This window comes from Scophthalmus maximus, chromosome 12 (genome assembly GCF_022379125.1).
Source record: "Scophthalmus maximus strain ysfricsl-2021 chromosome 12, ASM2237912v1, whole genome shotgun sequence".
NCBI classification, from domain to species: Eukaryota; Metazoa; Chordata; class Actinopteri; order Pleuronectiformes; family Scophthalmidae; genus Scophthalmus; species Scophthalmus maximus.
Window position 1 is genome coordinate 5,268,538 of NC_061526.1, and position 16,064 is coordinate 5,284,601.

Here is a 16,064-nt window from a genome sequence, read left to right on the forward strand (position 1 = left end):
CTGTGGCATTTACCTCAGTTTGATTCAGAAAAGGGGAAATTTGCTGAGTCTGCCCAGTGCTCAGCAACGAACTGGCGTGCACTGCATTCAGCGTCGGTGCCAAAATGTGTGCGAGTGCATTTCCTCTCACTGCCTCGCTTTTTTTCGGCTGAGGTTCACACTACAGAGTCCTTGTGTTCACCTCATCAGATCTCGAAAAATTCAGGGCGTCACCTTGCAGTATCATAGCAAACATCATACCCCGCTTATTTGTAGGACAGGGTTTCATCATCTACTGATATGCATATACTGTAAATCTCCCTGTGTGTGTGTGTGTGTGTGTGTGTGTTGTTGTGTTGCTTGGCACATCCTGAGGTGTGTGCTCTGTCAGCTACTCTCCCTTGCAGCTTTTTTTTTTTTTTCTACCCCCACTCTTCCACTCTTCCTAGTAAACTGTCACATTAGCATTTTTTATCTCTAGGCCCCCTCAACTCTGAGCAGTCAAATGTCTCCAAGCATTTTTTTTATCCTCCTCCCACCCCCATCTTTCTGTGCTTACTATATTCAGTCCTAGAGCTTGTTTCATGCACAAAGTAGGTTACTTGACCTCTGATGTCATACATGTACATGAGTGGAACACGACAAACAAAAAAAAGAATCCATTATATCATTATTATTACTACCAACAAGCAACTTTTGAATGTACCTGTACTCATTCAGTAATGCACTAAGCAAGGAATGGATATTTCAACAAGATAATTGAACCCAGCGAACATCAGCCACTTGAATAATTGGACCTATAGGCTCACTGACATTTGACTGGTCGTCCTCCGAGGAGCATCTGACATCGCGGGATTATGCAAAAATGTATTTCTGTCCGTTCTTCAATTCCACCCCGTCTGCTTTTGTAAGCATGGCATTGTTTATGCACCATTCCAAACCAACATTTAATCATACCGATTGGTATAAAAAGGCACAATTGCATATTTGCATTCACTCTAGTATTTTTTTTTGTTTTTGTTGTTGTTGTTGTTTTTTTGTCTTTTTTCAGAAGCACTCTAAATATACAAAGTGGCACCAGCTAAAGAAAAGAAAAGTAAAACACGGAGTACATTGTCGTGATCATTTCCATGGTTTCTGACATTGTGCAACAAATCAACGAATGGGATCAAAAAGAATAATACACGGCAAAAATTTGAAAATTCATGGTATTAAGTTGATATAAATGAGACCTATGAAAGATTTGGGTTTGTATGGTGATATGAGAGACAAGTATAAAAAAATTGTATAAAATCAATGGTACTGTATGTGGAGTCTTAACTGTACTAAGTTGGCTAACCGATGGCTAATGTTTCTTTAAGTATAACAAAAGCAAGCAACAAGGTGGATTTCCATGTTCACAGCGATAACATTTTTTTTGTACATTTTGTTTTACAGGTTTTTTTTCCTCCTTCCTTCTCAGTAAGTGAAGTAAGTTCCCATTAAACGTGCAGTAAAAAGTAAATATTCATGTATACAGTTGATAAGTATAGGAGCACTTTCCTTCGAACAACGAGTAGTACTTACAGACTATAGACTGCCGGAGCGCTGAAAAAGCAGCTCCGTTTAAACCAAAGGGGTTTTGCTAACATACAAAAGGTTCCATTGCATCTGATATTCTTTTGCTTTATTACAGTCATGAGAGTTTTGCGCCTCTGCAGCTGCGAGAAAAAAGGAAAAATCACTGTAGACAAGGAGGCACGACATCTCAACACTGTAATGTATGTGTGTAATTGGTCACTTAGCTCTGAGGATGTGGTGGATGATTTGCTGAGACATCACATTCTTATCGCTCGAGCTCTTTCCTCCATGAAATTTAAAAAAAAAAAAATCCCCGGTAAAGTGTACTTAGAGCAAAGTTCTCCCAGAAAGCTATTTTTTAATGTGTACATGGAGGGGGGGGGGAGGGGTGCTTCATCCTGCTCGCGAAGCTTTGGTTTTCACTTTGACACCATTTTTTTTTTCTCAGTCTGTAATCCAAAAGAACGGCATTCGGGCGTTGCTTTTTGATTGTTTGCCATTGAGCTGATTCTTACATTCGTGCTCAAAGATGCCACCACCGTGTAGTATGGAAAGCAACATCTACCAGTGCGAGAAAAAAGAAGGACTCTAGAAGGACGGCCAAGTGTGGGTGGATTTCATTTTCGAAAAGCTTTACGAAAACGTGAAAAAGAAGTTGATGCTGGTTGGTCACATGTACAGTATGATATTTATTGCTCAATCTATCACAAAAAAAAGAAGAGGAATGACAGTACACGGCTGACATTGCAGCTGTTGTCAGACCAGCTTGGCCATGTTTCCGCCCTCCTAGGTTAGTGGCGTACATCTACAGTATACACTAGATATGGCCTATACACACATACTATACAGTAAACTGCATATTTGGCCCATACACACATACATTACCGATTGCACCTCCATCATTTCTATCTGTGCTTACCCAGGATTATCAGTCGACACAGCAGTGCCACTGGCCTCAGTTAAATGAATCCGCTTTTCCGCTGCTGTATATGTGTGTTCGAGGGGGGGGGGGGGGGGGGACAGCAAAACACAGCAGGTATCGATATACAGTAGCATCCCACTGAGGTGATCCGAATATGCACAACCGCATGCTTGTTTTCCCAGCCAGTGCGATGACGCCACACGGCTCTAAGGGCTTGCATCTCTTCAGGAGGGTTTTGGTCTCGATGTCGCCCGATTTCGAAAAGACAAAGAACGAGAGACTGAGGGAAGGTAGCGGGACAAAAGGGGGATGAGAGCAGTTTGCGTCGTCGCTGTGGTCCGATGTTTATGTACAATGAGTGACTTTTTCACCTGTGACGTTTCACGCTGGCACGTTAGGGATCAGCCCTCACGTGTCCATCGTAGTGTACCGGTGGGGTTTGAACCAAGGGGTCGGTGCAGCAAATTTCCCAATGTCCCCCATTTCCGTCCATTTCGAGGACTGAAACCAATGTCATTTTTCTGGACTGAGTATTTAAAGCTGAGTCTTTGCTGTCCTTTTAGGATTTGAATGCGGCCGAGTCTTGTTCTGCTGTTGAGCAACATTTATCACAAACAGTCAAAATGACTGATGACCGAGACCATCGTGTCCAATGTGTTGTTGCAGCCGCAGAATATCGTGGCCGCGGCATTTGCCCCGTTAGGTAATAAAAAAAAAAGAAAAAGGCATAGCCAGACACATTTTTTAAGTCAAAATAGTCCACATGTACAACTTTGTTTCTAGAAAAATCATAAACAATCAAAGAAAAGAAATTGTCTCTATTGGAGTATTGTCATCTTAAGGGAACAGGGCCTTCATGGGGGACGGGGGAGTAATGCATGCATGGACTGAATATGTCAAATGAGTTGGTTATTGTACAGATTGACTGTCAGGCAGCAGATCATGTCCCAAGAGCCCGACTCACCAGTAGAAAACAGCCTCATCCATAGTTCAATCAGTGCCCAAAACAGTTCTTCCTCCTCCTCCTCCTCCTCCTCCCTTCTTCAGAACTGTTTGTCTGTCCACTCTGATTTTCATTAAGAAGCTGTTGTAAAAGTCTTTGGAGAAAGGTTAGTCCTACCTCCTAGCAAGGGAGGCTAAAAGCTTCAAGAGCTGTAATGGTGATGGGTAAGCAGCTACGCTCAGTGTTGTTTTTTAAATGCCATACATGGTGGCACAGCGGGCGCGTCTAACCCTCCCAGCTCACAGGTACACCTCCCGCCGCGTCAGAGTGCCACAGGACGTGGGCTTGTACTCCCCAGTAGGGGCCAGGGGGATCTCCTCAGTGGGGTGGCCCAGCACCTCCTCCCCACCTCCTGGCGAGCCGTAGGAGGGCGAGCCGAAGGCCTCGTAGGAGGAGGAGGAGGAGGCCATCTTCTTGTTGAGCAGGTTGCGATTGCGGTCGCCCATCATGTGAGTGGAGGTGGGGTCTCCGTTGGCCATGGCGGCCATGGCGAGGGTCTCTTGGCTGCCGGGCTGCTCGGAGCTGCTGCTGCTGCTGCTGCCGCTCATAAAAGTGGAAAGCTTTGGTTGTTGGGGGGTGGTGGTGGACTTGGATGGCCGTCGCTCGGGCGACGTGCGCACAGGCATCCAGCAGGAGTCCGAGTGGCCGTACTCGTCGCATTCCCGAGTGCACTTGCCAGTCATGGCTACGTCAGGCAAGGGCCGGGAGTCTGGAAGAAGCAAAGAAGAGAAAAACAAGAGTCAATGATATTGTTTGTCTCATTTAAGTGGGATATTTAATGAAAAATTAACTCATTTGTCTAAGAAAAAAACAATCCTCACACTAAGTGTGTTGTGATATGTGTTATGTTTCCTTCATTAGATGCGTGAATTTGCATTTTCTCCCTAGTGAATTCATCACCGCATCTGAATGTTAATGGGGAAGGTAAAAAAAAAGAAATGATCACAATGGTACCTAGGCACCTATTGTAGGTTGAGAATTTTATCTCCAGTGAACGGAGTTAACCTTCTGCGGATGAAATTTGTTTTCATGCAGGACCCAAACCACATGACAGCAACGTTAACAGAAGAAAAGAAAAAAACAATGAACAGAAGACTCCACTGGCTACGGCGACAGCCTCAAAAACAACAACAACAACAACAGTGGCGTGAATCAAGAGTTGAAATAATGTCATGCTTCAAAACGTGTTTGTGCTGCGTGGGCGGGGAAGGGGAGGGGCGGCGATGGAGCGAGTAGGGAGGAGGTCAGCTTGTGTGTTTTTTTCAGTTTGCCCTCATCTTAAATTTAAGTCGCACAATTAAGGCTGGAATGTGTGTGTGTGTGTGTGTGTGTGTGCGCGTGTGTGTGTGTGTGTGTGCGTGCGCGGGCAAGTATGTTTTTGAGACAGTTGCAGCAAAAACACCCTATTTTCTTATCTTGCTGACTGACAGACGGCAATCATATTCAGATCTAAGTAGCTTAATAGCTTTGTGTGGCTCAAGCATCCTGATATCCTCTTAAATCCACTAATAGGGGTCTTAACCAATTACCTCGCTGGGCGCTGGCCTTAGATTAACTACGTCTCCTGTACTATTGTGGAAAGCAAATTAAAAGCTTACAGTGCTACAGCGGGACAACCGGTTTGACAGATACCCCTCACTGCCAATGACTGCTGTCGTTGACGGTGCAATATGTGAACCATATATTTTGCCAAATCCAGCAAACCGAAGCTGAAGATTTGGCTCAATATGAGACAAAAGGCGGTGAAGCGGGAAGGAGAGGAGGAGTCTACTCCACAGCCTTGACCGAATGCTTAGACGTTACACAGTGCCAGAGTTGAAAAAAAAAAAAATAATAATAAAGTGCCAATGTTATAGAGATGCTATGTTAGATGTAATTTATTCATGACCTGATGCAAAATATGGCAAAACCAAAATGAAGCAGAAGCGAGGGTGAGTGCAAACCAAGCCAAGCATGCCTTTGCCCAGAGTAAAAAAAATAAAAAAACGGAACACCAAGAGTTTGGACCATGGCTTACTTTTAATGCTCTTTTTCTCCTGTAAAAGAAAAAAAAGTAGAACAGGAATCACTCTTTTTTTGTTTTGCACTTATGCAATAGTATATGCATATATTTATACCGTATGAGAGACGTTCAGCAGCAGTAAAACTACAGCTATAAGTTACAAGAGCACCAGAAAGTGTAATGCAGAGCGGACACACGACTGAGGACACAATGCGGCCGAGACGGTGACAGCGAAAGGAAGAGGACATGGGGGGAAAGCAAAAAGCCCGAATGGTTTGTGTTTTTAATCAACGAACGAATCACTCGTTTCACCACGAATGGCTCTCAGCGATACATTCGATCTCTCTTCCAAGAGTGCCATTCCCACGCTGCGAGACGTCCCACTTTCTGCTAAATACCTCGTGGAATCCATTTCCTTTGCGTGTGTCACAAATAACCTTTGTAAAGCATCCACTAATGATTGTCACTCGGTGTAGAGCAAGTGCCTCAGGGGAGTAACTTCCACTCAATGGAAAAATCAAATAACTTTTTGTCATTAGTGAGCCCAAACAGCTGAATGGTTCTGTTTGATGAAATGTAAATAGGCAAATAAATGAGGAAGACAGGCGGGAAAACAAAACAAGAATCGAGAGATGCGGCGGCCATCACGAGCGGCTGACATGCCAGCGGATGTGGTGGAAATGATAGCTGTGGCTGTGGATCACATGGCATGGCCAGAAAAAAGAGTGCATCTTCCCTCCTATTCCCCGCCGTTGCGGCAATCACAAACACAGCCGTCAAAAGAGACGAGCGGATACCAGGTACCGATCGCCTCGGGCTCGTTTACACCCGCGATTGAGCCGTCAGACTGGGCCCCGTCTCGAGGCCGCGGCACCCTGCTCCTGAACGCTCGTCCAATTGCCTCCACGCCGCAGTCGCAGCCAGGCGAAGGGTTTCTCTTCAAAGAAACCCGCAGGGGAGGACCCCTTTGCTTCCTCCGGCTCTCACGGGGGAGCGGCCAAACCTTCAGAATCACATCTCCGCTGTGTTGTGCGCGCCTAAAGGAGGCTGATTATTTCCGAGCCACGGTCCACTGACTCGGCAGGCTCACTCAAAATGAAGACATTTCCCGCTGAGCTAATGAACTGAGTTGCTTTATCAAAGCAGGGGAGAAAAAAAAAAGAAAAGAAAATGCTGTATATTTTTTTTTTCTCCCTCTGAAAGTGTCACCTCCCCCTGAGGTTGGGACATCATTATGAGGACGTAACCACTTAAGACGTGACGTCCTTTAGCTCTGGACGAGGACGGCGGACATTAGGTAATGCTAAATTAATTTGAATCTCCCCTCAAAATCGACAGATCGACTTCTCATCCCATGACCTTAAAAAGCCCCAACTGCCCTTATTTGAGTGTTCTGAGAATTAGAGCGGACACATTGACAATATAGCTGAAAGTAATCAACTGTAATTCTTCCAAAAACATTTTCTATGGCCAAGACACGCACTGTCGCATCCATATGTACCCATAAGCCCCTTTCGCGACTCAAGTCTTCAAAGCGAAGCCCTCGGAGCGCACACAGCACAGTGAGCAGGCTTTTGTTACTTATTCACAAACATCCCGCAAGCCCAAACTATTAACCACATCATAACACAATACAAGTGGGTCACTCTGCTGTGTTCAAAAGCCTCGCTGCGACACTGAGAGTTGAACAAGGAGGCCTCTCCGTCCCCTGGGGGGAGGAGGGGGGGGGGGATGCCGGCTTTGTTATTTGGGGAGCCAGAAAGCAGTGGCACAGTCTGGGTGCCACTCGCAGGTGCCTGCTATCTTAACTCGGTCGCCGGAAGAGAAGCCCTTTCGACAATGCGGGGGTGCAGTCTGCTCACGATGGCGCGCAGCGCGAGCCTACTGGCCCTTTTTACGCCCTGTCCAAATGGCGATGGGATGGCGAGCGATCGGCAGATGAGTTGCCGTGGCAACGCGACGGGGCAGAGCGCGAGAGCGGCAGCTTCTGCCGAGACGTAATTTCCACGTGGACAAAAGTCGGTGCACAGCCGAAGCGGCGATTACGCCACTGTGCGGCAGCGCTCTGGGATATTTGTGCCCCATACTTCCCCCAAGGGAGCCTCCGCAGTGAAGACTCTTCTTCATTTGTGCAAGGAAACAGGCTGAAAGTGGGACAGAAGTTGCACCACTTGAGCTGCGGCTTTTCTTAGCTGGCTTTAGTCCGCCACCCTATCAGCTGACTGGCTTACACTGTGGGATTTTTTTTTTTCAGAGAGCCTCCACTGCCGGGGTACAGTATAGCGATTCGACGCGGCGTCTTTATCCCTCGCTAAGATGTTTGCAGTGGTAGCGGGCGGGGGGGGGGAATGGCGGGTTAGACTGTCAACGCTTCTGGGCATATGCACACTAATGTCTGTTTCGTGGCCGTTTCTGGGCAATTACAGTTTGGTGTGTATGTCTGTGTCGGCGCTTTGCACACTGTCCCGGTGGCATGTCAGCAAGTCCACTTGCCAGGCTGCGTTCATCTACGTGACCGGCTCGTTCGCTTCCGATCCGTGTCGTTCCTCCGCACCATCCCTCTCTTTCTTCTCTCTATATTGCACTACGAACCGGTGGTACACAGACTGAAGCTCCGTGACCTTTTGCCCTCTCTTCGCCGGCCAGCAGATTTACAAACCAAACAGCTGAGGCGTTGGGAGGAAGGGAGGGAGGCGGGAGCGGGGAGAAATAAAGACAAAGAGGGAACTCGAAGGAGAGGATGAAGACAGGGATGATGGAGAGAGGGAGTGATGGATAGAAAATAAAGGAGATAGGGAGAGGAGGGAGAGTGTGTGTGTGTGTGTGTGTGTGTGTGTGTGTGTGTGTGTGTGTGTGTGTGTGTGTGTGTGTGTGTGTGTGTGTGTGTGTGTGTGTGTGTGTGTGTGTGTGTGTGTGTGTGTGTGTGTGTGTGTGTGTGTGTGTGTGTGTGTGTGGAGCAGGGTCAGGGCCTGGGAGAAGGGAAACAGCAGATTGAGTGGAGAAGACAGCATGGCTGCCTCTGGGCCGTCACAGGCCAAACACACTGCCAAAGAGAGCAGTGGAGAGGAGAGTAGGGAAGACAGGAGGAGAGGAGAAAGGATTGAGGACATTCACAAAGACAGGAGAGGGAAGAGTACAGGAGGAGAAAGAGTGATGATACAAGGGACTTTGATGACAAAAGATGCTCTGTGCTGTAAATAACTCCCGGTAACATGCGCTCCCAGGTCAGTCTGGGTCCTCTCCCACATGCATCCCACATTAACCTATCAATCCACAGACCTCGATTTAGCCTGTTTAAGGTTTCAAATTGCTTAATAAAGTCCTGTGTCCTGCAAAAAATGCCAGACGCCACTCAGCTCTCCACTAACTCAATCTAATCAACTTCGATCACATTCCCTGCGTAAAAAAAAACAAAAAACAAAAAAAGAACAGTTCAACCTCCAAATGTCATTTACACCCACCCACATGGTTTCAATCTGAAACCAGGGTGGAACATCCTATTCTTGATCAAGATCGTTTTAAGGCTTGGGGAAGGAGAAAAAGACTGAACTGCACGAGCGGCCGACTCTGTGGCTGTGGGAGAACAGCGAGTCCAGCTTTGAAATGAGCCTGTGATTGCTTCACCCCCCCCCCCCCATCAAAGACATCCCTGTACGGACGGATCTCTTTTGCCTGGAGGAGAAATCCGCGGCATGACGACAAAGTCATATACCAGCTGTTGGAAATACTCTGGCCTTCACGGGACAATAGGAGGTTGAGGGGACGGACATGAGGTGACGCGGAGAGACGGCAACAAGAGGAGAATGAGATGGAGATGAAACTTAAACCAAGAACCGAGGGGAGCGAGTTTTCTCTCCGCAGTCGTGTTTCTTGTTTCTCCCATTTAATTAGGTGAAACTTGCCGACAAATGAAGTTGTGCGAGCGATTCTGCCCGTGTTTGTCTGTCTCGCTTTTTCTCAGGGCGCCCGTGGCATCGCCTCGCAGCCGAGATGTCCTCCGCATCAAACACACAGAGGCAGACAGACACTCTGAATACACACACACACACACACACACACACACACACACGACCAAAGGTGGCTGTGGGGAATGAAAGGAACGAAATGGAGAGAAAGAGGGAGAAGAAGAAAGAGCGAGAAGGGCCTAGGAGAAGAACAAAAGTAGGATTAGGGGGGGTGGTGTTCCTGAGAGAAGGGTGCGGCGAGAGAGAAAAAAGGAATATGTGCTAAATTATTGAGGCTGCGGCGGCGAGTTCCTACGGAACAATGTCCACAGGAAAAAAAGCGATATTTGTCTTTCTCTTGCTGAGAGGTTTGCCAGACAATTAAGGAGGGAGGGAAGTGAGATATGCAGTGGCGCAGGGCAAAGTCAGAACAAAAAAGGGGAAGTCCTGGGGAGCACTGACCTTTCTGAAAACCGAAGTCATGGCGCGCACCGCCAGCACTGGCATTAATTGATGGCGTTAACGTCGGCAGTGGAGATTTTCGCACTAAGTTAAATCCCAAACCTCAAACGTGTGTGACCCCTATTAGTCCACCTGTTAGCAGGGGGGCCAGCTTGATTGAAGGAGAGAAAAATAAATCCGTGCCTCTAAATTACTGTTGTACACACGAGGAATGACTATTCATCCCTAATGCTTTAACAGGAAATCAAACCCTGTTCTATTCCTGAGCCCAATTGACCCGCATTCGCCCCCTTTTAAAGTTCTCCCATAACCGACATCTTTCCACGGCGTCGCAGAAGGGGGGCTGTGGAAAGTGGCGGCAGAGGATCTACCCTCTGCCTCCTGGGCTTCTTCAAGTGTTTACTGCCTGGCAAAGGGGCGAGTAAGAGAATAATCGGGGGCCGCCGCCGCCGCCGCCGCCGGGCCCCCGAGAGGGTGCGGGACGGTCCCAAAGAAAAGAGGAGAGGCGGAGTGAGAGAGAGGGGGAAAAGATACGGGGCCTCTGATCGAGTTCTGTAATGAGCCGCCACCCCCCGTTTTCCCAACCTTTGTGTGGAACAAAAAGACCCGGCATTAAATAAAAAAATACACAAGCGCTCATAGGAGAATTTTTTTTTTAAGGTAGGTGATGACATCACCTCTATCTTTTTTTGGGGGGGGGGCTCGTGCTTCTGCCCAAATGCCAACTGGCTCAAAAATAACACTTGCAAGCAGGCATTGTGGGTATGATACGGCTGCACTTCTCTTTCAGCAGGGTCAATACTCTTCCTGGAATAATGAATGTACTGCGGCCTGCTCCCGAGGTAATTAATTGAAGAGAGATTAACTGGCATAATTTCATTCCGCTGACGATCTCTCAGCCAATTATCAAATGCGGCTTGCCCTCTCCCTCCCCTCTGCACATTGTCCTCTCTCTCTGCGGGTCTCTACCTCCCTCGGCCCATTGGAAAAAGTCAGCACTCGACGCCAAAGACCCCATAAATAAAGTGCCCCCCCGCCTGTCGCGCTCCCTCACATTCGCGGACGCAGCTTGGCGTACAGCAGGTGGCTGTCTGTGGCGTTTACTGGAGGCATATTTTCCCTCCATATCTCAGGTACATAAATGCAGACCGTGTCCTTAGAGCAGCGCTGACCCCCGACCTCATCTATAAGTGGAACAACAGCCGGCTGATGTGAAGGGGAGAGAAGCGGAGTGACTCATCCACTCTGCTAACAAGAATAATGGCACTGACATCCTGCCGCACGCACAAGTCGACTGAAACAAAACTCACATAAAAAATAACTCCGAGCCATGTCCCGAAATCCACAAAATCTTGAAACAAAGGGATTTTCTCATCAGGCTTTTGTATTATCCCTGAAGCACAACACTTTTAATCACCTTTACAAGCAACTCACATCTTTGTATATGTAATACAGTCATGCTTGAAAAACAATAACCAATATGAAATAAAGACACACACACACACACACACACTCATAGACACACTGAGCTTATGGAGAATACTCCGTAAGGATTAGCTTTAGCTGCTCTGCTATGGTGCACACATGCAGCGCTGCTCGCAGCCGATAAAACAGTACGGCAGTTTCCGCTCGTTTTCACACCACACAGACACCGCCACTTTCGCCACGACTTACAATAACCATGCAGCTTGTGTGAAGCATGTGTGTGTGTGGATGCTCGGCATGCCCCGCCACAGACAAGAAGACGAGCACACAAGTATTATTTGATAGGACAAACACAGAATACGGATGAAGGGCTGGTGGGTGTGCAGAAAATGGTAGGGCTTACTGAGCTACTGTGAGTGTGTGAGTGAGGGGTTATAACTGTTATTTATTTTTTTAAAATGCGTTTTATTTATTGTTTTATTATTCCTCTAAATGCCTTCTCTCTCACCGTACATGCACACTGTCCCTCAGCCTCTCTCTCTCTCTCTCTCTCTCTCTCTCTCTCTCTCCAGTCTCTAGAAAAAGAAGTGTCATTGCTTCCCCTCTGTTACTCTTATCGCACACTGCCAGGCACACTGGCACAATAGCCTGTTTTACACCATTAAATGGTTATTTGTCAGAATACAATTTCAATTAAATCCTCCCTAAAATAGAATAAAAAGTGAAAATAAAATTTTTACGAAAAAAACCCTTTGTGATTTCTGCTTTTTTACCAACGGTAGTAATAAGAGAAAACATCGAAATCCTGGGTTTGTTCCGGCGCACTGAGAAAAGAGGTAAATATTATTTGAGGGCTACAGTTTAGATCATAGGGTAATTTAAAGAAATATATGATGGCAGCTTTGGTGGAATTTTGCATCTGATGTGGTTTAAAATGAATGGTGTGTGCACCGCGCATACTTCATGTTCAGCATGTGTTCAGCCCTGAGCAGCACATTAACTACGAAGCTGTACTAAAAAGCATTATTCTACTTAGCAGAGGGACTCGTAGCACCGGAAGCAAATTTGCATCAGAATTTCATTGTGTCCTGCTTTGCCAGTGAGATTTACTGTAGAATGACCTACTTCCTACAAACTGTGCTCATGCATTACACCCAACAAACTCCTTATTTCATAGTTGAGATAAAAGAAAATGCGACAAAGTAAAAACAATCCAACAACCCTCCCAGAATAAAATGTCCCCTCTCAGCACCTAACGTCTAAAGCAAATGTTCCACTTGTGATAAGTAGGTAGCAGGGGCATGCTAGCTAGTTAGCACGTGAGTCATCCAAATAACACCTACCATCTACCATGCTTGTCACCCTGAGTGTAGCAATTAGCTCTCAGCTGCTAGCACATCCTACGCCGGGGTGAGCTGGGCATGGTGAGTCACGACCTTAATGGAAAGCTGGTGGTGGAAATGTGGTGGGGGTAATTATGCTGACCTCGAGGGACAGGCTTTCAGTTTCACAGCGCGCAGGCTCATAAACAGGCACACGGAGCTCCACTGCAGGGCAGACATAGGCAAATTATCTGGGCCTTATGCTTTCCAGAGAGATTGGTTTTCTATTTTTCAGCCGGTTCAGAGAACTTGATGGACATTTGCGTTCTATCGCAAAAACTCTGAGGGGCAACTGAATCGATCACATGCGGTTGACTTTGGTGATAAAGTGCCAAATTCTACCTTTTCATCAAGCTTCATTTTGAGGGAGTTGTCAACATTTTGCACGTGAAATCAATTTTCATTCACGGCATAGGGTTAAAAAAAGAGTCGTTGCACTTTGGGTTCAAGATGGGACACCTGTTGCTGTGGCCTTGCATCCATTATAAAAACCCAACGACATAAAGCTGCCATTTCTATATTACTGATCTATAAAGTGTGGCATATGCCAACACTTGTCAACACAGTTTTACAGTGCACTGGCAAGGGAAACCACACGCGCGAGCAGACGAGCAGGTTTAGAGAATCTTCCCTTCAGGACATAGAGAACTCCTACTGGGAAGGTTAAAAACCAACTGCATCGCATGGCTCTGCACAGTCGAGTCCCTGATCAAAGTGCTAAAAGGATGTGCCAGTCAGCAAATAGGTTATCCAGCACCTCTTTAATGTATCTTTGAGTCTATCCAGGGTGCCTCCGCTATGTAAAGGCTCCCAGGGCGCTTGCGATTTCTAGAATGGAAACAAAGATTTTTGGGACAGCCTGACAGCCCCGTCCTACACAACGAGTCTTGATGAGCTCAATCTGCAAGTGACTTATATGTGCAAAACATGTCCACAGATATCACAAATAATGACAGAATGTCACCATACGTTTGGCTTCTTTCCACAAGGAAGAGGCTCAGGAGCTCGGTAAGAATCGCGATTTCTTTGATTTATCGAGTGCCATAAACTCTGTCCAGCCACTCCGGCTCAGGCAGAAGCTCAGAGTGATACAGCCCAATAACGCCGAGGTGTCCTGGATTACAGACTAACTTGCAGATAGGCCGCAGTTTGTTCCCTCCTGGAGCAGTATATTGGATTGGCTGCTGCAGAGAGGCATTGTGCTGTCACCTTCCTTATTCGCTCTCCAATCTTCGACTTGGTGCTCAACTGGGGGTCACGCAACCTCAAGATTTTTCTCTATTGATTCGTCCATTATGGGATACATCCGTGTGAGTGAGAGGGCTAGGTGTAAAGGAGTCCGGTAGGGACATCTGCTGCATGGTGCAACCGAACATTAGTAAGATAAGTAGGTTTATTAAGAGGATTTCTGAAGAATCAAAGCTAGAGACTCCAGTCGTCCTTGAGTGGCACGTAGTTTTCCTTCATTCACATTTTTGATTTGAATGTGTCATACATAAATAAAGTTATATATTTTTCTGTTACCCGTGTGTGTTTGTAATGCATGCATGTGTCAACACAAGCATGTTCAAGATGAGAGTGCACTACCCACGGCCTCTACTTATTCCTGAGAGGTTTCGTGGAGAGGCAAAAGGTCCTTCTGAAAATTCCCACTATCCTCCCCTCCTCGCCACCAGCAAAGGGGTTGTCAGCAACAGTGGCACGCCACATCTTAAACATTCATCAGTGCATGATTCTGTTTCCAGCAACAAACGCCACGGGGAGACAACAAAGGCTCTTTTCAGTCATCACTCAAGTCGCTTCCTATCATTGAAGCACCGACTCTAGATTGGAATGCAAGTGGACACTTGAAAGCAAGTTCCCCATTAACATGCACATGGATCACACGGGTGAACAAGAAAGGGAGATGATTGGAAGTGAAATCAGCTCTGGATTTGAGTCACTAACCACTAACCTCTTTCAACCCACAAACACACGCCCTTTTAACAGGCCAGTTAAGCAGTATAGAACTACAGCGCTGTGGCTGCAGCCATATATAGTGTATTATTTAAAGCACCGGGGGCCCAATTTGTCACTCTGACGGCCTCATCACAGGCTAACATCCTTTATGAAATGCGCTTTTCACGCTGCCTGTCGGGGGGATCAAAGCAGCGGCAGCCTTGCTGGTTTCTCCCTCTTCCATTTCCCTGCACCTAGTCCCACTGACAAAATGAGTCAATTTAAAGCACATGGATCCCCTATCAAAATAAAGAGAGGCAGAAAGTGGGAGATTCATAATGTAGGTGGGGTTTAGAGAGGTGGGCACTAAATTTATAATGTCCAATGTTTCAACATTAGCTGTTAGCTTATGAGGCTGGCGTATCTTCTGTGGCTTGTATTAGCAACTTGCTAAGTTTGTGGAAACTTCCCACAAAGCACCCACTGACACTAGCAGTTAAAGCTAAAATATGTCTCTGTATCATCGCAATGAGGCGCAAATCGAAGGTTTGACAGATGATAGCAAGCAAGATGTTGCCAGTTCAAATTTCCAATGTTTCATCAACCACAGATATTAGCCGTTAGCTTATGTGGCTAGCACAGCTTGTGCGGCTTACAATACCAAATTGGAGGTAATTTGCAATTTGGGGTAGATGATCAAGACTGAAGTCCCTTTTCAAACTTTCATAGGCCAAATTCCAGCATATAAACAGAGCAGATTACTCCTTCCTCTTCCATATGCTTCAATTGGTCAGCAGCAGAAAGTTTAACACCAGCAATACTTAAGAGCCCCTGCTGATATTTTCACAACTGATTGCCTTGTAAACAGACACTTGCGGATTGTTAATTAATACTTGAGGAGTCAAAAAGCCTTATGTTTGCCTCAGCATGCTGTACCTTGTTTCATATGATACTCAAATGAATTTGGCATTAGGGTTAAACTGAGGATGAACCATGACTTTGCTGTGCTTCCCCCCCCCCCCCCCCCCCCCCCCCCCATTGCCTTGGAAGCAAAGAAAACATGCATCATTATTCAGGCTGCAGGACAGTAATATCTTACCTCCTCTACCCCTCCAAACTAACAACCCACCCCCTTTTTAGCAAAGCTCTCGACCAATCGATTGTCCCTCCTTCCTCCGTCTGCGCCCCTCCCCTACGCATCCTTGATTGTAATGCTTCTCAGTTGTGGGAAATATTTATTCACATTGATCGACGGCAGGGCTGATGGGTCTTTCATGAGCGTCAGAACTCTAACTGTTTTTGTCCCACGATGTCTCCAAATATCAATCACCAGAGTGAGAAGAGCAGGCCCCGGACTGCAGATTAGGGCAATAAAGCCCCAAAGGCCAGACTAATTTTTCCTACAATAGAGAGCAGAAAAATATACACCAGACACCGATAGTCTGAC

The 16,064-nt window shown here is 46.6% G+C and overlaps 1 protein-coding gene across 4 annotated transcripts in view; it reads right to left on the bottom strand.

The window, feature by feature from the left end:
* Positions 1-994: 994 nt before the first annotated feature.
* Positions 995-16,064, bottom strand: part of pcdh7b (protocadherin 7b) — a 101,781-nt gene continuing 86,711 nt past the window's right edge. For 2 of the 4 annotated variants that reach the window (XM_035618485.2, XM_047336479.1), the window contains exon 3: positions 995-4,173. In XM_035618485.2, the coding sequence (XP_035474378.2) occupies positions 3,704-4,173 (470 nt within the window). In that variant the 3' untranslated portion in view covers positions 995-3,703. Of the gene's footprint in view, positions 4,174-5,481; positions 5,501-16,064 lie in introns of all 4 variants that reach the window. The other 2 variants (XM_047336480.1, XM_047336481.1) reach the window with 2 other exon arrangements.